The 23441-nt window shown below is 40.1% G+C and overlaps 1 protein-coding gene across 2 annotated transcripts in view; it reads right to left on the bottom strand.

Moving 5' to 3' along the window:
- Plod2 (procollagen-lysine,2-oxoglutarate 5-dioxygenase 2) overlaps positions 1-23441 on the bottom strand; it is a 69299-nt gene that overhangs the window by 11359 nt on the left and 34499 nt on the right. For both annotated transcript variants that reach the window (XM_032910672.1, XM_032910673.1), the window contains exons 4-11: positions 17513-17676; positions 15361-15473; positions 13071-13134; positions 11463-11560; positions 8932-9033; positions 6445-6570; positions 4927-5048; positions 2940-3044 (exon numbers count right to left, since the gene is read on the bottom strand). In XM_032910672.1, the coding sequence (XP_032766563.1) occupies positions 2940-3044; positions 4927-5048; positions 6445-6570; positions 8932-9033; positions 11463-11560; positions 13071-13134; positions 15361-15473; positions 17513-17676 (894 nt within the window). The remainder of the gene's footprint in view (positions 1-2939; positions 3045-4926; positions 5049-6444; positions 6571-8931; positions 9034-11462; positions 11561-13070; positions 13135-15360; positions 15474-17512; positions 17677-23441) is intronic.

Below are 23441 nucleotides of genomic sequence, written 5' to 3'. Positions count from 1 at the left end.
GGTCCCTAACTTCAGAGAAGGTTATAAGAGCAGAGAGACCTTGAAACTCTTTTCCTCTTCTCCCTCTTCTCCTCATACAGTACTCAAGAATGTTGTGAGGCAGCTGGAGGCCTGCAGCAGCCCCTGCATGTTATACTGAACCACCCAGCCTAGAAGTCCACATGAGTGAAAGAATAAACTCTTACTCTTTATAAATTACCCAGTTGGTGGCCTTTTGTTACAGCCATAGCGAATAGAGTAAGACACTGTGACAATATCTTGTCTTATTAACTATTTGGAACGTGGTTCCTTTGAGAGAAACACGGTACAGGTTTGAAGTACATCAGGTTTTCCCTTCCCTTGGTTAGTCTTACTTATATTATCCATTTGCAAATGAGTAAAGTCTGACAGTCAGTCTCTATGTTTACTTTTAGGTTGCAGTGGCACCAGATCATGATTCTTCCATGCTTATGGACTGAACATTCTCCACAAAGAATCCTAATTCAAAATGCCCAATACTTCCGAAGATCAGCAGGCCCCTTGCATGAACATATACTAAAATAAAATAAATATAAAAATATTATATCTCAAGGCTAGAGAGATTGTTCAGTAATTAGGAGTATTAGCTTGTTATCCAAAGACTCAGGCTTGGTTCCCAGCACCTTCATGTCAGCTCACAAACCTTTTTCACTTTAGTTCCAATGGATCTGACAGACATTACGGTCTCTGGGCAACGGGCATACACATGTGGTTCCCAAACCTACATGCAGGCCATGCATTTATACACAGAAAAAGATCAATTAAAGAAAAATATGTATCATGCCCACTAAGATATTTTTTTTACTATTTACCAAATATTAGCCAGAAGCATGTGGTTTTGTCTTGTAGAATAGCATTAGAAATAATGCTACGAATTAGCACTATGAGAATTCAGGGAATGATGATTCAATGTCCATAACTGACATGAAGTATTTTGACAGTTTAAAAAGGCCAAAACAAACAAAAAAATCTTAGAATTTCTGATCAGTTGCTCCTGAAGTGTTAGACTGAGAAACTTAGAAACCAAAGCTTGCTTGCCGTGCACCTTAGTGTTTTTTAAGAATGGAAAATATAAAGACACAAACTGGGGGAGATGACTTCTCTTTTATCAAAGAAGTAAAACGGGGAGCAAGAAACAGGGAGAACAGAGAGGTGACAGATGCTCAAAGCTACATGTCCCATCCTGAACAAGTGGCCTACACTTGAGTTCTCTGTATCTCACACATATCGTTATGCACACATTTCTCGTGTAAACTTCAGAAACAGAAGCAAGAACCACGAGAGTCATACGTAAACTTTTGTAACTGAGAAGTCCATGCAAATAGGAACCATTGGGTTTACAAGTCTGTAAAGGGGTAAAGAATAAAAAAGGCAACTCATTTCCTCTTGAAATAAATTTTATTTTTCAGATTATTAAAACCTTTGATTAATAGTAAGGGGAATCTATACTTAATATCTGGCATGAATTGTTACACTAGGATAGTAACTAATAATTAAGTAACTATGACCAGACAAACTGTCATAAAATTAACTCATTCATGATGGTTAATTTTAAGTCTCAACCCAGCAAAACTTAGCATCACCAAGAAGGAGACTTAAAGAAAAAACTTCCAGATCAGGTTGGCCAATGGGCATCTCAGGGTGTTTTAATTGTTAACTGAGGTGTGATGATTCAGTCTACTGCGGGCGGTACCATTCCCTACACAGGGGATCCTGAGTAGTAACAAAAGACAGAAAAACTAGCTGAGAACAAGCGAGCAATTGTCCAAGAGCAATTACACTCTCTCTGCTCTCGACTGTTGATAATTTATATCCCAACCTTGACTATCTCACAATAATTGACTGTAACCCGAACCTTGTGCCAAATAAAGCTTCTTCCCTAAGTTGTTTTTGTCAGGTTATTTTTTTTTTACAGCAACAGAAATAGAACTAGACTGAAAGTCTGTATGTGTCATATGACAAGCATTCAAATCAGAGTGGGAAAAATATTAACAAAGCAAAATTTTAAAATTATTGAATTCTCCTAGATTTTTTATGAATCTGAGAGAACTTTGTAATATCTCATATCAGCTTATTCAAGTCAAATGGTTAAAACCTTAAAATACTTTGAGAAAGTATGAACTTGAAATTGGCTTAGAGCAGGTATCTGTGGATGAGCACAATGGGACAGAACAGACAGACCGCGTGTGCTCTGTCAGGTTATGTAGCAAAGGCTGGATCTGCAGACTGAGCAGACCTAGGAGCATGACTCCACATGCAGGAAGGGTTGATGCAGCATAGCTGACTTCCTGTGTAACTTGTAACACAGTGAAGTCATGCTGACATTTCAATTCCTGCTCCTTTTTTTTTTTATTGTGTCAAGTATAAATGCACACAAACAGCACAGATGTGGGCCGTGAGGACCGGGGAACAACAACGGAGTCAGTAGTCACTGTATTAGAGCAGGTAGGATTACGACCCTTGAATCCATGATGTTTTTATACCATTTCAATTCGAGTCAGTGACAGTCAGTATAACAGGAAATGCAACTCCAGCTCGCTGTGGAATGATCAGAGTGTTGGAAAAGTCTGACTTTAGAACTACAGTTCTACCAAATAACTGATGAGCTTTATGAAGGCCTAGATTTAAAATATCTACAAATGATAAAAATTTAAAAATGTTCTAGGATTAGATATATTAATATTTTAATTAAATGCTGCTTATATAAAAAATAGACCAAATACCGTTAAACAGCCACTTTTTGTCTATAAGTGCTATTAAACACTTTTGGCTACGATTGCTAATGGAATATTTAGTACAGGGAGTTTACAAGATCCAGAAGACAGTTGAATGTGACCTACCTCAATTTATTACAGTTAGAGAGTATGTCCACACAGAGGTGGGAAATTACCGACTAATGAATTCATGTTAAATCTTAGTACCTGTTTTGTTCAATCAAAATTTTTAAAGTTCTTGGGTTTGTCAAAACAACATCTGCATCCACACTAAAGTAGTAATCACACTTTTCATCCTGACGGCAGAAATCCCTGGTGTTGAGAAGGAAAATAAAGTAAGCATTAGATAAAAATTCCTGTTTGGAAATATTAGCATAAAGCAAACCTAAGTAGGGATGCTCTGATGCTATTTTCCCAACCACACTGCTTGACACTGAAAATCCCTAATTCATCAATGTACAGGAATACATCACTACAATCTTAGACCAAGTGAGACTGTATTTCAAGTCACTATATACTTTAAGGCATAAAACATACAGGAGCCACAGGGATGGCTCAGTGCATCACAGTTCTCGCTTTGCAAGTATAGGGACTTATGCCCCAAATCCATGTAAAAAGCTCAGCGTGGTCCAACATGCAGGCTGTACCCCAGGACTATAGCGACATAAACAGAGGGGGTGGCTGTGACTGGCTGGCTTAACACTGCCTCCAGGGAAGTGAGAGACGTTTCTCAAGGGAATAAAGATAGATAAGGGGATCTGATGTCCTGCTCTGGCTTCTGCATACACTGTAGTTGTGCACACTTATGCACATACATACACCATACATACAAAACATCTTGTGACAATGAGAATACGAGAACCTTGTAAATGCTTTCTGAAAAGGAAAAAATAATTCATCTTAATTTGTTTCATTTGAAATTACGTTTTACATGCTAACACATAGGTACACAATATGAAATACTGTATCTAAATAACTCAGATTCTTTTAGTGGTGTAGGTTTTTTGCTGGTGTGTGTGTGTGTGTGTGTGTGTGTGTGTGTGTGTGTGTGTGTGTGTGTGTGTGTAGTGATGGAGATTAATCCCAGCCTTATCCATGCTAAGACCAATGTACTACAAACCTAGACACCACATCTGGAATTTGAGAGGAATTATGGAGATGAAGCTAAAGGTGCCTTGAGTATTAATATCTAATACATGATTGCAGAGAATGTTTCTTAAGACAGTTGTCTCCTGCCTGCTCACTGGAGGTGGTGACTGGTATCTTTTTCCAAGAGAGCCTGCAGCGTTATCAGCAGAAATACCAAGGACTGAGCCTGTGCTGATACCATGATGACCTGTGAAATCATCCACATGCATTTAGGATTCTTTTGCCTGCTTGATCCTTCGAGTACTAGCCCCGCTGACTACTTTCTGCTTTAAGTTCATTTTCAAAGTAGATGCCAGCAGGAAAGTTGACTGGGAAGACTTACAGCAGTCACTCAAACCATCAGAGGGAGGGAGTCCTGAATGGGGACTCAGGGGGTTGGCTAATGATTCAGTTAGGGGGAAAAGCACTTCGGACTGTACAAAAAGCTCATCCCAAGCAGAACCCTAGCTATGAGTCAGACTTGCACAGTAAAAGGCGTAAGAGTCAGCAACAGAGAAGAATGTCTCCTGATAAGAAGCCACGGCATGTTTGCCCTTTGACAAGCAGTTTACGAAATGTTTCTGGAGAATCGGCTTGGCATTCTCTGAAGCCATGACGTCTCCATGAGCAGAGTTTTACATGGATTCTATTAGACGTATGCAGACTTCCAACGCTCTTCTGCGCACACAATATTAGCCATGGCAAGTAGGAGCACCTGTATTTCCCATAGGGGCTTTACTACATATAGGGCCTCTAACGGTGAATTTAAAAGCAAGTCATTCACTATTGCAGCCATAATATTCATTTATCTGCTGTTTTGCTTCAATCTTTATCTGACGTTCAATTCATAAACTGATTAAACATTTTGACTCAGTTTAAAGAAAAATGTAAGAAACTTCTATAGCCGTCCTGTGTAACCACACCCATGCAGAGCTGACTCCTGGAGCTGTATCTGTGACAGACATGAGGCAGCTGCCTTGCAACTTTAATGGAATAATTTTGAGACAATTTTCTCATGAAGTTCATCTATTAGAACACTAGTTCGGCATACAGCGTTCAGACATACATTCCCATGTTTCTGGCTTCCGCTTGACTTAGATTTTCCTCTGGTCCTACTATTTTTATAGAGCTGATGTCGTGTTTAGCTTTATCAACAAACACTTTGATGTCCTTTTCATGATAAACTTCCTGTAACATATTTTAAATAGAAAAAGTTAGAGAGAGAACAATCATGATTTATACATGAAGACAATGCTTCACTCTGAAAGTGTGAATTATACGATTCACAGTTGTTCAATTGGAGAAAATACACTTAACTGTCAGTTAAAACACACACACACACACACACACACACACACACACACACACACACACACCCCAAACATAAAATCGGTTTGCATCAATATCCAAAAAGAGAATTGCTTCAAAAATATTTCAGTATCCAGTCCTTGGTTAAGTCCTGCAATGCTACTCAAATCCTAGTCATTCAAGAGAATTTGAACTGAAGGGAGAAAAAAAAAATCTTATAGCCTAGGAATCCCATACATTTGTCATAAAAATCTAGAAAAGAAGGTCTACTAAATATAATAAATATTAATCTGTTATGAATGTAAAGTCTTGTGAAAAAACGTAACAATAATCTTTGAAGCCAAAGACAGCAATACAATGATATGAGAGACTGTCGTTAGTAATGGAGACTGTTTGATGTATTAATATCGACAGATATCCCGTCTGCAGTGTCAACCGCCAGTTTAGCCTGATCAGCCATACTGAAGTTCAGGGGGATTCTCTCTCCAGCACCAGGCCGTGAGGAGAGTTTTATGCAACAATCAAACTCAGCCTTCTCGAAAGGCTATCATAGCACGGCCAGGTCAGCTACCACACAAGGTGCAAGACACAGCCTTAAACAGAATGACGAACAGAAACGTTAAAGATTTTTTAAGGCCATTTAAGGCAGGTAAAATGTGAAGAAAAAGCCTAATACCATGAAAGTAAAAAGGGTTTGTTTTAAGTATCTCTACTATGATGAATTTTGGATGGCAAATGTCTGACATTTACTCTTTGAAATTATGAAAGATGGGTTTCTGAAATTTTAAAATACTCTACAGAAAAAAAATGATTCTGAGACATCCAAACGCAATAGTTAAACAAAATTCAAAATTATTACCACAAAAGTAGAAAATACCATGCTTCGTGGCTTGCAAGAAATAACAACATCAAATTCTCTGGTGAAGCAGATGCCACTTTGGGATGGATGGAAGTGGTTTTAGTTCTAATGCTGTGGGATTATTGCTAGAAAATCAGCAATGGCAGAAATCCACTAAAAGAAAGCCCCGAACCCTCTTCAGTGCAAAGGAACACAAGCTCTTACACACATCATTCACAGACATGTCGTATGAAAACGGCTAATATTCAGCCATTTTGATCTACAGAAACCGTCGATTTCATGCTGCTCAGCCTAACATTAGATTCAATTTTCAATTCTCAACATAGAATGGAAGCAAAACCTTCCACTTGGTTTATTTGCAAGGAAAGTCACTTCCAAAGAATTCTCACCCACGACACTCATGAGCGAAATACTCACTTTATTATGGATAAAGAGTCGAAGTGCTTCTTTAGGGTAATCCAGTGTTAACAGTAAGTCCAGGAACCGAGGTAGAAAGGGGGTTGGTTGTTCAATAAAAACACCTAGTGTTACCTTCGGATAGACCTACATGTTATAGCAAATACAAAAGCAAACTATGATCAGTCCGACTTCAAATTCTGCTCAGATCTTAAACAGTATCACAGTGGGGGAAAACCACAAACAAACGACACCACGCTAGACTTTAAAGTCAGCATAATCACTAAGCTCGCATCAAGCACTGATGTGCTCTGCACTGTAAGTTAATTTCCACAAAGCCAGTCAAGGTGACTTTATCAAATCACATCACATGCCTCCTGAAACTTGGGTGTAGAACTTAAAGTTCTTATCCTACTCATTACATGAATGTGGGATACTTCTGTGATTCATGTCCTTCAAGGCTGCTCTCAAAGAAATGTCTTCCGAGCTGAACTGTTTTGAAAGAATGCTGTAAGTTCCAGACCAGGGGTGTTGCTCACTGGTGGAGACCCTAACTATCCCTGAGCATGGAGAAAGGAGAGATGGCAAGGAAGGGAAAGGGAAAGGAGGGGGGTGGAAATGAATAATCTCACCTTATTAATAGGCTCTTTTTATCTTACTCTTTTCCTCACATTTTAAATACACTACTTTCACTAACATTTTGTTTTAATGAAAACGTTTATGCATTTTCTTAAATCTACGTTAGCATATTTAGGTGTCGTTTGCCCTTTTATTCTTTATATGAAACTGCAATCCACATTGACCACGATGGATGGTCATGTGATGTTTTCACCAAAGAGAATGGAAGCTCCCTGTTTTAAAAGAGTATCAGTAAGGAGGAAAAACAGACATACAAGTTAACTGCTATGCAACAGGGCTAAAGCCAGACCTACGAGCCGCTAAACACGCTGAGCAAGCTCGGTACCACTGAGCCAGAGCTTCAGTCCCACCCGTGCTGTGTGGACTTGGCTCTTCTCATCTCTTCACACCCATCCCTGCGTTATCTGAATGCGAGAATAGGTTTGCAGGAAACTGAGCCGATCCAGTGGGCTTGACTTATCACTTCAAACACTGATTACTAGACGAGCAAATAAATGCAAAGCCCCTAGAAGCAGCACATCCACCCTCTAGGAGCTTTCAATGGGGGAAATCAGTCAGGAGTAGCTCACGACCTTCTCTGATGTGTCTCATTCAATGTCCTAATGCCTTAGAAGTTATGAACCATCCCACATTATACAAAAGCAAGATGGAACTCAGGGGGAACTTAGAGCCATTAAATGTTCTTGGTTTATTTTTCTTAACAGTAGCAACAACAGGGAAACATCTATCAAACATTAAAAGTATCTGAAATATGCACACATAGTGCCAGTAAGATGAGTCCAGGAGTCAAGGCGGTAAAGGTGTTTATGACCTATAAGACTCATACTAAAAGGAGAAAACAAACTCTTGCAAGCGTCCTCTGACCTCTGTATGTGCACACAGAATGTGCACACTAGCATGCACACAAACATACGCACAAACAAAGCATGAATGAATTAAAATATAACTGAAATTTGATTTTAGCCAATAAAAATGTGCTATGACCCATATCTAAACATATTCTGACTCTGGAATCTTAACTCCTACAAATATTTAATTTCTATGTCCCTACTGAATGATCACTACATTTTGAGACTACAGACTTTTACTATATTTAGGAATAAGTTGTTTTCCTTTCCTAGCAGATTTTATTAAGTTTTAAGTCAAACAATTTAGAACGAAATTATTTATATACAAAAACCTTATTTATATGTTGAACTAAAAAAAAAACCCTCAACACGAACATTTTCTCCTTCAACCAGAAAGTTTATATTAGAAAGGAAAATCCAAACAGAAGGAATTGATTCTCCTTCCAGAGGACAACACCATTTTCTGCAGAAAACATTAAGACAAACGTTTAAACATCTCTGTGGTGCAGCTTCATTCAGAACTGCTCTGGCTTGCTTTCCAGATAGGAAACGTTTAGTTTGTTGCTTGAAAGTCTGGCCAAAATATCCTTCCTTCCAAGTGACATAGAGCTCTATTCAGAAGTTACTAAATGCAGACAATTTACTTTTTATCCTCCCTTCAGGCAGCAATGAGAAATGAAGCATTCATTTTGGGAGTTCCAGGGTGCTGCGTGGGGGACCCTGCCGCTCCACAGGTACCGCGGCCACACAGCCCTCACAGACTTTATTTTGAGCCTGTGCTGCTTTACCTCCCAGTCATGCTGTAAATGCTCGATTCTCTCAACTTTCAGCTGTTAGTGGTTTCAAAACAATTCAAAAGGACAAGTCAATAGATTTTCTCAGTCACCGTATCTTTACAGTATAAATCCATTACCTAATATCCAAGGGACGGTATAAAACAATTTGCCTTTTCTCCTGAGTCACTGCATTTTATGACAATGTAGATTTTTAATATAAATTGAAACAAATAATTTCCACTTACATCTACTGTAGACAGGTCAATTGTGTCAAAGTCACAAAGAGCACAGCCATTTTCCTGTGTCCATGAATTTGGAACATAGTTTCCAAAGTAATTCAAGAGAATCTAGTAAATGCAAGAAAAACAGATGAGCAGTAGTCCTTACCCACTGCGGTGTTGTCACCGGATACTCGTAGTTCCACAGAATTCTGTCTGTACCTGGCATATCCCAATAACCACACTAACATTTATCAACAATAAATACACATTAAGTAAAGCTCTCTTTAGACTAACTGCTTCAAACTGTGTCTAGAAAGGTCTATGTGGTTACAATGTGTGTTGTACTACTTTATATAATTTGATAAAGGAATACTAATAAAATATGATCATTGCAAAAATATGTCAAAAAATCTATTAAAGGAGCAAATAAGACATTTTAGACCAATTTCCATAAATCATATGTTAGCACTTTAGTGATGAGATAAGTGTGTTTAAATGTCCAGCAGACACTGCAGTAAATAGGGCAGGGTTAATGTGATCTCTTCCTAACACATCACACAAAACAAATGCTGAGAAAACGTCATCACCAAAGGACATTAAGCAATTTCTGGAGACTTAAGTGTCACTAGGCTTTGGAGTGCTGCTCAGAACACTGGTGCTGCATGGGAAATGTCCAATGCACAAACCAAGGTTGTGCTAAAGTAGAAGCTGCTTACCCATCTGACAAGCTCCCTGCTCCCTGACTATGGCCCTCCCTTCTCAGTATCGATTGAGAGCAATTGGAAGAGGTCACAAGACGCAAGCTCAGTACAATTCCCTTTGAGCCCTAAAAATAACTCCAAACTCTCCGAAATCAGGACATGGCAGGAGATACTCTCTAGGTGTCACTACACGTTTTGCAGTCTTGATATACATTAGCACTGTAGAACACCCCTCAAATCCCCATTGTGCTTATTTAATCATGTTTTTTTCATCGTGGCAAAAGTAAGATCATCAAAAGAAAGACTCAACTGTATTAAAGACAGAAGTGGAAATACATAAGGAAGTGCCCAGATTTTTTTTTCCAGCTCCTCCTGGCTCTACAGTGCAGCACAGATGACCTCGCCGCTTCACCAGAGCCCTTCCACAGTCTGGGCCACATTTTCCACAGCACTGAAAGTTTCAATCAGAGGCTGCTGCAACCAGTAAACTCTGCGTTAGGACAGAAAAGCCTTTGTGCTGCTAGGATGCTACAGATGTGGCTACACTGAACCTCTGCAAACCTGAGACAAGGACGTGCAGCACACGGTATCTGCTGTGGATGACATGGTACCTCTGAAGGCAGGAGCCATATGGCCATGACAGTCACTGTGACATTCAAGGGTCAGTGAGGCTGAGCACGGGGTTGCACACCTTTAACCCCAGCACTCCTAGCCTCCAGACTAGCCAGAACTGTACAGTGACATCCTCTGAAAAGGGGTAGAGGCCAATGGTGACATTTTAAATGTATAACAGAAACAAACACAGAAAGTACTTCTGATTGTCCAATAATTAGTGACTAATAAGACATACTTATATAAAAATGGACACCCTGATATGTGTAACTTTTAAAGGGCACGAAAATGTAAAACATGAATTGAAATACATAATTGGACACATTAAGAAAGTCCTCACAACATTTGACTGACAACTTTCCCACTTAGAAATAAAAACTTTAACATTTATGCCATGAATTCATCTACTAGATCCTTGGTATGAACATGAAAATGGTCAGGAACTCCAAGGGGTAAAGCACAAAGGGGCATTTGTGCCTTCTGTTTTTAGAATTAAAATTTGATCTTGTAACTTTCCACCTTCTGCCCTTTGTTTCTAGAGTAAGTAAGCTGTTGAGAAACAGTTCTTTTGATGGGAAATGTCCTCCCGTTTGTCATCCATGGCAGAGACTATCCACCTCCTCCCAATTCCCACACACCAGGGCATCTGTTTTCCTCATAATTGGAGACATTTCTGCTGGCTGCTGAGCAAGGTGTGGAAAGCTGCTCACAGGGCGAGGCTGCCTTGGGCTCCAGGGCACTGGATCTAGAACTTCCTGACTCTTCAAAGCACTTCCAAGTGTGATGTCATTTGCACTTGCCGAGGACCGATCCTGAACCAGAGCTAGCTATTCTTGAAGGTCACAGTGGCTACACATTATGATCTGGGGGCACGAATTGAGGTCATTTTTATTATACATCAAAAGAGTTGAAGAAATTACTTCTTTTCATGTGCAAACCGAGATTCTTCTAAGGTCTCTGAACAATATGGGGAATAAGGCCTGCTCTCCTGTCCCCTGGCCTTTGCTCTTCCTAAAAATACAAATAAATAAACACTAAAGCGAAGTATCTACCTATGGAATAAAAGGTCATAATCTTGCCAACGGAAAATCCTATTTTAAGCCAGATGCTATACTGCATAAAGACAATGTAAGTAAATGCTCACATGAAAGTTTCTCACACAGGTTTTAAGAGACGATGATCCTCACATAGTCGCCACAGTTCAACACTGAGAAACAGTGAACTGAGGACGCGGTTACTCACTTTGGTGGGCCCATTCCCATTGATTGCCACTGGCAGTGTTTCATAAAATGTATTCTTCACTCTGCTTTTACCATTTTCAAACTTTAAAACAACTTCGTCTGGGTTAAAAAGAGAAAAGTTTTTGTCAACTTCAAACATATACAGGTCTATAGATTTGTAAACACACTATCCCATTTTTTTATTGCACAGAAACTGTCTTCTCCAAGTCCGTAGTTAGCAAACAAAGGCTGGCTCCTAACCAAACGCCTTATCACTAAGCTAGGTTGTGAAGTGGTTCAAGGCCGCTTCACTGGTTCCTGACCAGGTTCCTAGTTGTGTGATACAAGCCACACTATCAAAGTTTATCCTCCTGCAGTGGACCCAGACTGGCCTTGAATGGTTGTTCTAGAAACAGCAAGCCATGTGTGTGTGGTGAGTGTGCATTCCCAGGTCTAAGCAAGACTTGCATAGTTGACTGGGCACCTGATCGGGTGGATGTATAATTCTCAGCTGTGATGGTCCAGAAAAACATAGAGGGGCATGAAAGGCACCGTGTTTGTACTCCAGGCTTCTCCCTTCACAGTTCTAAACACTACACGCTTTCTATCCGAACAACTTAATCACTGTACGGTCAGCACTGTGAACTATGCTGAACTCTAGCACGTTCTTAATTTTTAAAATGATAATGCATTAATAGATAAAAATATTTGACTCTTAGTACACAAATCAATGTACCGACATGTCCTACTAGGGTATATGTATCTCTAGAAAAGAATAAAATCAAGGATCCTCTCTATGAACATGTGCATGCTCCGTACAGATACACTTAAATATGCAGGTATGCACATGTTCTGTGTGTGTACTCACAAGTATGTAAGTGTGTGCACAAGTACTGTTTGAGCAGCCAGAAGTATACAGTTGTGTGCGCGCGCACACAAGTGTGCAGATGTATCTGCATGTTGTATGGGCAAGTTCTGACAAAAGCACAGGTGTACACAAATGTTACATATATACTCATGTGCAGGTGTGTGCCCATGCCTGTATGGATCCTCACAAGTGTGCACAAGCATGCTCTGTACATGCGCTCTCAAGTATGCAGACATGCTTGCTTGTGTACAAGTATACAGGTGTGCTTATACACTCTGTAAGAATGTACTCACATATGTAGTAGTGTACATACGTGCTTTTTGTGAGTATACACACATGTGCAGGTGTTGTACACCTTGTGCACACAGTCATAAGTTTGCAGGTGTTATGTACACACTGAGAGTGTATTCACACATGTGCAGGTATGCACACGCTCTATACATACTCACAAGTATACAGATGGTCAGAGCTACTCTCACTCTTCCACCATCCATTCATAGATTTTACCAATTGCCTTTCAATTTACTAAAGGGTCTCTAACCCTTCCAGGTAACTCAGGATCCAAAGAACTTGAACCAAACAGTGTGTTGTACAGATGTAATTAACACACAGCTACCCATCCAAGGTAAGTGACCCAAAGGACTATATGGAAACGTGCCACGTTAAATTCAGTATTTGATGGTTTTGAACATTTTAAGGGTTGCCACCTTGGCTACAGTACCACATGGTCTAATGCAGGAGAGAATGCATGGGTATCTGTACCTGTAGCTCCATTCAAGGCCTGGAAAATTTTGCATCTGTGATCCAATGTGATGTTAAGAGCTTCCTAAAAAAATAGAAAAACAGATAACACTGAAAACTACAACAGAAACAGCCAACACCAGCAATATTGATATATCTATCTTTGAGGGGATTTGCAACTTTTTAAAATACTTGTTTAACATATTATGAAAATATTCAGATGTCTAAGATAGACACCACTGTACACTTGACACTTGCTCTCACACACATCAAGCGTCCCTGGTGACAGTGTGCAGGGAAGAAAAATTACAATTATATTTATAGGGCACAGAAAATGCACAAAATGTTACCTCATGTTATTTAAATAATTTGTTCAAATTACATTTGCTTTATCTCTGAATTAAAGCTTAAATCAATTTTAAGAATGTTTTCTATAAAGCATGAGGCAGACTGAGTTATAACAGTACCCAGAATTTTTAGTATGGTCTATGCACTTGAGAACCACAAAATTTTATTCATGTGTAATGTGCAGTCACAGAATATTTTGTTAAAGAAATGCAAATGCACTTCCTGACCCCTCCAGAAAGGCTCACTAAGGAGAGCCCATGAATTTCAACGGCTTTCTTTGTGAAGTCTCCCGACTTTTATCTGTCTAGAATATGTCTGTGAAGACTGGGGATCCACCAGTCATCGAAGCTACAGAGAACACTGGGAAAATACGCACTCCAGGCTAGGTACGGTGCAGTGATGAGCAGAAAGACCACCACTGTCAGAGCCCATGTTCTCTCTCTTTATATTTAGTATAATAGAAAGGAAAAATAAACACAGACAAAGCATCTATCTTATTAGGCCCACTACTTTTGTTACTCTGTTTGTGACAACTATAGTATTTTACCTAGGAGATAAGACACTGTCTCTGCCTCCCTAGAATCTCAGGTCATGATCTCTGGAATTTCATAATCAATCCATTCCACGATCTACATACACACCAAAGCACCCTTTTTTTCCCTCCGCCTTTTGGATGATGATGGTGGTGGTGGTAGTGGTGGTGGTGTATGTGTGTATGTGTGTGTGTGTTAACCTGTATGTGAGCACACATGTATGTAGAAGCCAGAACTCTACACTGATTATCTTTCTCTACTGTATTCCACCTTACATGGAGGCAGGGCTTCTCACTTGAACTTGGGGCTCACCAACTGAGCTAATTTAGCTGGCCAGCTTGCCCCAGAGACAGCAGCCTCTGTTTTTCAGCACTGAGATTACAGGTGAGCCTGCGTAGCATTCATGTGATATTTAGGACCCCAACTTGGTCTTCAAGCTGACACAGCCAGTGTTTTACCCACGGAGACATCTGCCGAGCCCCTTTGCAAACATCCTTAGCCTTCCCGCTGGCTATAAAACTGACTAAAATTTATCTGCACAGGACCATATTCCCACACAGCCCCTGGATAACGGTGAGGCACCCTCAGACTCCAAGGGACAGGTCTCACAGAGATGCCCATTCTAGCTTGACATACGTCATTTTTCAAATCAAAAACTGTCTTTGAAGTGAGCTCATCAATATGCCATTTCAAAGTTATCAAAGTACTGCCTGGCACAGTTGTAATTGTGATTGTAATTTACAGCACTCCAGAGACAGAGACAGGAGGCTAAGTAGCTCAAGGAAAGCCTGGACTAAACAGGACCTTGCATAAAGATAGATAGATAGATAGATAGATAGATAGATAGATAGATAGATAGATAGATAGATAGATAGATAGATAGATAGATAGACAGATAGATAGATAGATATAGACAGACAGACAGATGATAGATTACTTTGTTATTGCTAAAACACTGTCTTAATGAAAGATATGTGCTCCAAATTTGGCATAATTGTCTGGTATTGTCGTTGGTCTCCAGGCTCAGAATCGCTACTGTCTTCACCTCATTCTGATATTCAGAGGCCTAGCAATGAAGTACAGCAGGTGGGCAGGTATGACGGTGTTGGGCCCTGAATTTTCTAGTTGTTCAATGTATCCTTCCATACAATATGGCAAATAACAGGGTCTTAACCCTACTGTTTTCCTCTCTGATGAACCCAGGCTCAACAAGGCTCCTGACCCAGCCACTGAGAGATACAGAGAGTTTTCATACCCAAGGGAGGGAGGGAAACCAAGGCCACCACTCTACTCTTGCTACGCTGACTTGTATGTTTTCAACTGTGATGGTAATAAACATAATTCGCAATTCAGCTTCCAAAATCCTTTGTTTCCCTGACCACTTGGTGAAAGCCAAAACAGCAGATGAGAAACCGCAAGCTACTGCTCACCCTTTTCAGCGGATCGATGTAAACTTTAGTGTAAAAGAGCTGGTCGTCATCATTATCCTGCAGATCCCACTGCTGGACCAGACGGCTGATGTAGGGAGCATAGCCAATAAAGCCTGCAACGCACAAAAACACAACAGAGAGCTTAGGATTCAAAGACCTAAATGCATGTCAACCTGTCAGTGTTAGCGCTGTTGGAGAACTGACAACGTTGCAAAGCCATGAGGTCTAACATACCTGTATGCACGCTACAATAGAGATAATACCAATATAATATATTACAAAGCAAGATAATCAAAGATACTTTTAGCCGCATGCATCCTGAAGTTAACTGACATACAGGAACGAACCTTTGAAGGTTGCCAAGGGAAGGCTAGCTAGGAGGAAGCAGGATAAAGTGGCATCCCTCCGACCTTGTGAGTAGCTCTCCTTGGACCCACTGGGGGAAAGAAAAAGGAGGCACTGCTTCTGAATGAGGGAAATGTCTCCTGCCGTGCCAAGATTCCAGTGTAGGCAAAGAATGTAGGTTGTCACTGACTACAAAAAATCGTGAAGAAATTAAATTTTTTCCATTACTTGAACCAGTCTTACTGTGCCAGCTAGACTGTTTTGCTGGCTAGCTTTTATATGTCATTGTCTGGAAAAGGGAATTCTAAAATTAGAGTGTTCCCCTTGGCCTTCGAACCAAGGCAATAAATCTGCCAATGGCATGTATCTATAAAGACCAGGGACCACAGGATCATTTTCTAAGCATTCCCCTGAGCTGCAGACATGCAGCCAGCCATTCTGCTTCACTGACAGACAAGAATCACCACACGGAGACGATACTTTATAAAACGACTTATGTTATGTTTGTGAGCAGTCTGCCTGTTTGCATGTGTGCCATGTGTGTGCACACTGGCCAGAAGACGGTGTCAGAGCCCCTTGAACTGGAATTACAGACTTGTGAGCTAGCTGATATGATCTGGGCACTGTGACCTGGAGAAACAGTGAGAGCATTGACCCAGAGAACCTCTCCGGCCTGACAATGCCATTTTAATTACTATGAGTAATGTTTTAAAATAAAAAATTAGTAATGTAACATTTTTAGTTGGTCATAGTATTGACTTATAAAAAATATTTTCTTATCCTTCTTCTAAGGTCAAATATCCTTAAATAAGTAAAATACAATTACATTCATATACATTCTCAATGCATTTTTTCTACTGCCATGTTTTAAGACCAAACGATCCATTTTCACTAGGTCATAGCTCATGTCCTCTGAGTATCTCTCACAGACTGTCTCTGAAACCACACACTGACACGCCCATGGTCCCTGCCTTCCCACTCACAATCCTGCTGCACACAGAAGCTTCATCCCCTGTCTCCTAGGCTTCCCTGTATTAGATCACTGCCAGCATCACTTCCGTGCTAATGTCTGTCATCTCCACAGCACCATGGGGCCCTCTGACATTTCCCTCAGTGGCTTTTTACTGCCCAGATGAATGTGTATCACAGGATATCGTGTACGTGCTATTTTCAGGAAAAAACAGTTGAATACAAAACACAACCTAATCCAAAGCTATTCACTCATGTGGAACACATGTCCTCCGTCTATGAGGTCATGATGTCCCCCATCTATGAGTTTATGCCTTCTATCTGTGTGTTTGCATGAATCTCAGTTCAAGGGAAACATCTTCTATAGTCATAATGTCTCCTGGGTCAAATTTTCTCTTATCTTTAAGGAGCATATGTGATCACTGTTATTTAATCTGTGGTGATTCATGTAAAGAATGCAACACTTCTGTACACTCAGAAACTATTTAAAATTTTGACTTAAAAAAGTCAAAACAAGTAACTTAGCACAATATATTTAAAAACAGACCAAATTAACAAGTGACTGCTTTTAATCACAGGATTATAGATTAAACGTGAAACGTTTTCAAAGAAAACTCAATAAACATCATATCCTATATCCAAAACACCTCAACGAACTGCAGTGGGAAGACGTCATTCTCACTTATAATGTGGAAATTTGAGCATCCACACTGCCTAGATACACAGACAGCTCCTGGGAAATGGTTTCCAGGCTCTAACCTGTGCATGAGCTTTCAGGATACTCCCTAGCAAGAACAGGGGCTGTGAGCCGTCCTGTCTCTAGCTGCATTGTTCATACCTCCAGAATTCAGGTAGCGTTTCCCAATGTGCACACCAGGATACTTGTCTGCCAGCCGCTTATCTGGCCACAACAGCGCATCCGCTGCAAAGACGATTTTATGATTTGTCTTTTGGAACTTTTTAAGAAGTTCTTCAGGCCCACCAGCAAATATAACATCAAAACTGTTTTTAAAAGAAACAAACAAGTCTTAAAATGCATGTTTCCGAATTTAAGCACAAAAACTAAGAAAAAAATCCCTAAAACATGAGAATTTAGAATCCATACAGGATTAAAACACATTTAGAGAACACAGCAGGCAACCTCTTCCCAACTCACATCACACGAACCAGGTTTGTTTTGGTTTTATTCTACATTGACACATGAAGTGAAAATATGAGACATTTTCATTATAATATATAGCAACTTATCTCCAAAATAAAACGTGTAAGTTAGTGTGCAAATGTTACAGCTAATTTAAATTAATAACACCGGCATAAATACTTAATAAAGCCTCCATCTTAACAGTCAAATATTTCAGTGACATTCACAGACAGGAAGTTTAAGGGACCAATTCATTAATACCCCTGAAAGTGGTTTTGACTTGTACGTCTCAAACTGCTATCAGTATACACTTAATACTTGATATACTCTATAATACGGAGTCTTAATCACATTCATAATCTTATTCAGATCCATAAATTCAAAATGATGTAAAATTAACAAAATTAACAATAGAATTTAAGGTCTCAGGTTTATTGATACCACCCAGCCTCAGATTTTATTTTCAGATCTAACTCATGGGATCATGACTTAACAGAAAATTAACTGTAATAACCTCTATTAGGAATACAACCCCTCTGCAGAAGTCCCTGTTTATTGCAACTTTAAATCTCCCAGTGTGGCAAGGATATGGAAGAAAGAGGAACATTCCTCCATTGTTGGTGGGATTGCAGACTGGTACAACCATTCTGGAAATCAGTCTGGAGGTTCCTCAGGAAATTGGACATTGTACTACCTGAGGACCCAGCTATGCCTCTCTTAGGCATATACCCAAAAGATGCTCCAACATATAACAAAGACACATGCTCCACTATGTTCATAGCAGCCTTATTTACAATAGCCAGAAGCTGGAAAGAACCCAGATGCCCTTCAACAGAGGAATGGATACAGAAAATGTGGTACATCTACACAAGAGAATACTACTCTGCTATCAAAAACAATGACTTTAAGAAATTCATAGGCAAATGAATGGAATTGGAAAATATCATCCTGAGTGAGGTAACCCAATCACAGAAAAACACACATGGTATGCACTCATTGGTAAGTGGCTATTAGCCCAAATGCTCGAATTAACCCAGATCCACAGAACACATGAAACTCAAGAAGGATGACCAAAATGAGAATGCTTCACTCCCTCTTTAAAAGGGGAACAAGAATACCCTTAGGAGGGGATAGGAAGGCCAAGTTTAGAACAGAGGCTGAAGGAACACCCATTCAGAGCCTGCCCCATATGTGGCCCATACATATACAGCTACCCAATTAGACAAGATGGATGAAGCAAAGAAGTGCACGTTGACAGGAACCAGATGTAGATCTCTCCTGAGAGACACAGCCAGAATACAGCAAATACATAGGCGAATGCCAGCAGCAAACCACTGAACTGAGAATAGGACCCCCGTTGAAGGAATCAGAGAAAGAACTGGAAGAGCTTGAAGGGGCTCAAGACCCCATATGAACAACAATGCCAAGCAACCAGAGCTTCCAGGGACTAAGCCACTACCTAAAGACTATACATGGACTGACCCTGGACTTTGACCTCATAGGTAGCAATGAATATCCTAGTAAGAGCACCAGTGGAAGGGGAAGCCCTGGGTCCTGCCAAGACTGAACCCCCAGTGAACGTGATTGTTGGGGGGAGGGCGGTAATGGGGGGAGGATGGGGAGGGGAAGCCCATGTAGAAGGGGAGAGGGAGGGGTTAGGGGGATGTTGGCCTGGAAACTGGGAAGGGGAATAACATTTGAAATGTAAATAAGAAATACCCAATTTAAGAAAGACGGAAAAAATAAATAAAAAAAAATGTCTTGTAAGAAAAAAAATCTCCCAGTGTTTCTTTTTACAGCAGAGCAGCTGAAAGCCAGTGTTTGTAGGACTCTAAGCTGATGCTTGTGGTAGGTGGCAAATATGAAAGGGAAGCTCTTGAGTTCCGCAAAGGATTCCCTAGTGGCTAACACTGCAGACGGACTGTGAGTCACGTGTCTTGGAAACCCAGGGCTGCTCCATCTGTGCTCTGTAGCTTTGTCTATGAGGGGCTGGGTACGCACATGTAAGGTTCAGTAACATATAGTTTACTGTGTTAGATCATTGCTAGCAAAAATACCGGAAGCTTGTGTTTTCCATTAGGCTCTTGGTGAAGATAACACCTGCCCCTCTTCTACATTCGAGCTTTAACAGCAGCATTGCTCCTGTGTAAGCTGAGCACACGGCCATTCTGCTGAGAAAGAACCATGAAGGAAGAAAGACGCCATGCCACAGGACCAACTCTGCCAGCACCGCCAAGCCACATTCTTTAAAAAGGAAACTGTCTGCGTCTCTTTGCTCTTCCTTTGCATAAGGGATAAGTGCTTACATCTTTACAAAATAAAATATAAAAAATTGTATAACTAAGTTCTGTATTTATGAATTTATTTTGAGATGAGAGTCTCACTACATAGCCCACACTGCCATTAAACCCGGGGCTGGAATTCCTCATGCAATCCACCACTCAGGGCACACTCCCCCCGACATTTTTGAAGTAATATTTAAAACTGCTGTTCAAATAAGTTAGTTTCTTTTCACTTGAAGCTGTTCTAGAAAAATTAATCAGTTACTTATATTTCTATTCTGAAATACTGCACTTCAAAATTAAATTTCTGTTTATGAATATCCAGAGAGGCAGACTGTCAGAGAAAGATTGCAGACACAGAGACACATACTAGAATATGGTTTTTTTCTTTCTAGAATCGGTAAGGAAGGTGCTCTTGGCGCTAACCGCAGGATCGCGAACTACCCCAGTGTGCAGCGTGCTCGCCGCAGTCTGACTCCAGCTTTGCTGCTGCCTTCGCAGTTCACTCACCAGTTCCTGGACCTACTTAATTTCTCATTTATAAAAGAGCGGGAAGTGGGCGTAAACAGGAACTGCTGATTGACAGTTGCTAACACACTGTTACGTACTGCACTCGAGAGCTGCTGGCTACGAACTCAAGGAGGGGCTGCCTAGAAAGCAGGACATGGGAAAAGGCAGTGCTCATATACGTGTGTGTGTGTGTGTGTGTGTGTGTGTGTTTGCGTGCGCACGTGTATGTGTATATATGTGTGTGTAGTGTGTTTTAAATAAATTCTAAAGATGTCAATTTTTATATCTCAGTAATGTACTCTGAAATCTCAAAACTAACTTTTTGATGTTTTTAAAATTAAAAAAAGAAAGCTAATCTGATTTACAAAACAAAATAAATACACTTTTCTGTATAACTGAATTCATCAATTCTGTTTATAACTATAGCTGCTTTATTCCAAAGAACTAGACACTAATTTTGTTTGTCTGTGCCCATGATGAGAGAGAGAGAGAGAGAGAGAGAGAGAGAGAGAGAGAGAGAGATAGAGAGGGAGGAGTGGGGGGATTAATAAATACCAAAGATGAGGCCAAAAGCTCAAACTCCTCAGTCAAGCAGACAGTGAGCTTTAGGAGACCAAACAACTTTCTGAAAACAGTTAAAAATAGTTTGGTGAGTAAAAGAACCTTAATTTATAGTCGATAGATGGATAGATGGACAGACAGATGAACAGAAGGACACACAGACAGATATATAGACAGACAGACAGTTTATAGAAAATTTGTGAGTAGTACCACGTACTCAAATGTTACGAATGAGGGTGAGATGGGTGGGTGTGAAACCCCATGTACAGCCTTGGCCTCAGTTGAACAAAGCCTGGATTGAATTCCCAGTTTAGCCAAAAAAAGTTACAGATGCCATTTGAAGGTTTTTATCTTTAGAACTCTAGTGAAGAACAAAGATAAAACTGTATTTTAGACTATTAATAAAGTCAGTAGCTTATAAAAGAAGATATGATTTTTAATTTGCTAATTTAGGATTTTATAATCATTACTTTTTAAATGCAATTCTCTTAATGTAGATGAGAAGAAAATTACTTTCACATAATTCAAGTAGGAATACTGACTGAAAAGAATATTGACTTTGACTTAAAAATGTAAAGTATTTCCTCTCCTGAGAAAGGGTCTCACGTAACCCAGGCAAGCCAGAGAGGGGCATGGTCCAGGCTGGCCCTGACATTCTGCCCTCACCTCCCGAGTGCTGGCGCTACAGGCAGGCGCCACTGCACTCAGCTAAAAAAGGTAAAGTTGCTGACATTTTTTCCTATTTCCTTCCAGCAGGTGTCATTTCTGTTTGCGTTCCTTGGGTGGGGGTTTCTTTCTGCCTATTTAAAACTTCTCAAAGGGAAGAAAGTTTTTCTACTTAAAATTATTTGAGCCACAAAAATGTACAATAAAAATATTTTTTTCAAAATATGAATGCACAGAGGTCATAAAAATAATTCTCACAGGAACTCAGTCCATTTAAAGACAAGGAATAAAATAAAACTTTTCCACATTTAAGCATGGTAAATACTCCCCAGTCCTGCAAAACCCATGAGTGAACACAGACATGTCACAGCTCTATCTCCAGCAGGTCATTGGGACTTTTATGAGTACTGGTCCTTCTGTGTTATGCTTGTGGTAACTTCTACCACAGTGACCCAGACTGGATGAAAATTCATCATTTATCCTGGACTCGTCGGTTTCCATGGCAACTGCCATTGAAATGCTTTTGCAGATTCTTACTGATTACACCTTACTTCTACTACTATTCTACTATTCTATTCTAGTTCCTCCGAGAAGACAATGATCTGTATCGATTTACGTTCCCTCCAAAGTCCATATGCACCTTCCCAGCGATCTGTCACCCCTGCCACACACACTCCTGGCTCGGGGAGTCTGAGACTCTCCTGAAGGTACCACGCCCCAGAGTCCACCAGTAGTTTCTAGCTGTGGCCTAAAATAAGTCAGCAAATATTTACACTGGCCTTCAGTAGACAGTTTGGACTCTAAGGCCACACAGTTTCTGTCAAACAACTTAATTCTGCCAGGCTGGTACAAAAGCAGTAACATATAAGACATAGGAGGTATAGAGTTCTCAGTTACAGAACAATGCTTGGTCCCACAAGACCCATTTATGGATACCTGCCCTGTAGAATAAAATCTAAATAGACCAGCTCACAACAATAACCTTGATTCACTATCCTATTCAGAAGCTAATATGAATTCTTTCATGTGTGGTCAAGTGTGTCTTCATAATGAGCATCTGTCTACATAACATGGATTTCCCAACTGGGCCCAAGCAACTTCCTCTCAAGGCTTACGTGCAGTCTCAACTCCTCTGACACCAACATGGCAGGAAAAGAGCATTTCCTTCCACTTAGCTCTCACTATCCTTTAATTCTTTGTACCCACCCAGATATCCGTTGTATTTTTGCACCTAATCAAAAGCCCCTCTTATTCCAGGCTGCATCTTCTCCCTTATAAGCTGGATTCACATCTTTAGCATTTATCTAGGCCCTTAGCTGAGGATTTTGAAGACATTAAGTATATATTTGTCAAACAAATGAAATGAATCAACCAATAAATGAATTAAATTATATCTGTATAAGAGGAAAAAGCTAATAGGTTGCCAAGGAAAAAAGCCACAGAAGTTTCCCCAAACCTTGTTACTTTGCCCTAATCCAAAACTTTACTGATCATTACATGCATAGAATTAAACAAAAATTATAATCCTCTGAACCATAAGGTTCAGGTTAAAAATAAAGTCTAATGAAACTGAACCACGCAATACCTGAAAACTATGTATCTTGAGT

The sequence above is a fragment of the Rattus rattus genome, chromosome 8, assembly GCF_011064425.1.
Source record: "Rattus rattus isolate New Zealand chromosome 8, Rrattus_CSIRO_v1, whole genome shotgun sequence".
NCBI classification, from domain to species: domain Eukaryota; kingdom Metazoa; phylum Chordata; class Mammalia; order Rodentia; family Muridae; genus Rattus; species Rattus rattus.
The sequence above is the reverse complement of the archived record's forward strand: the minus strand, read 5'-3'. Positions and strand labels throughout refer to the sequence as shown.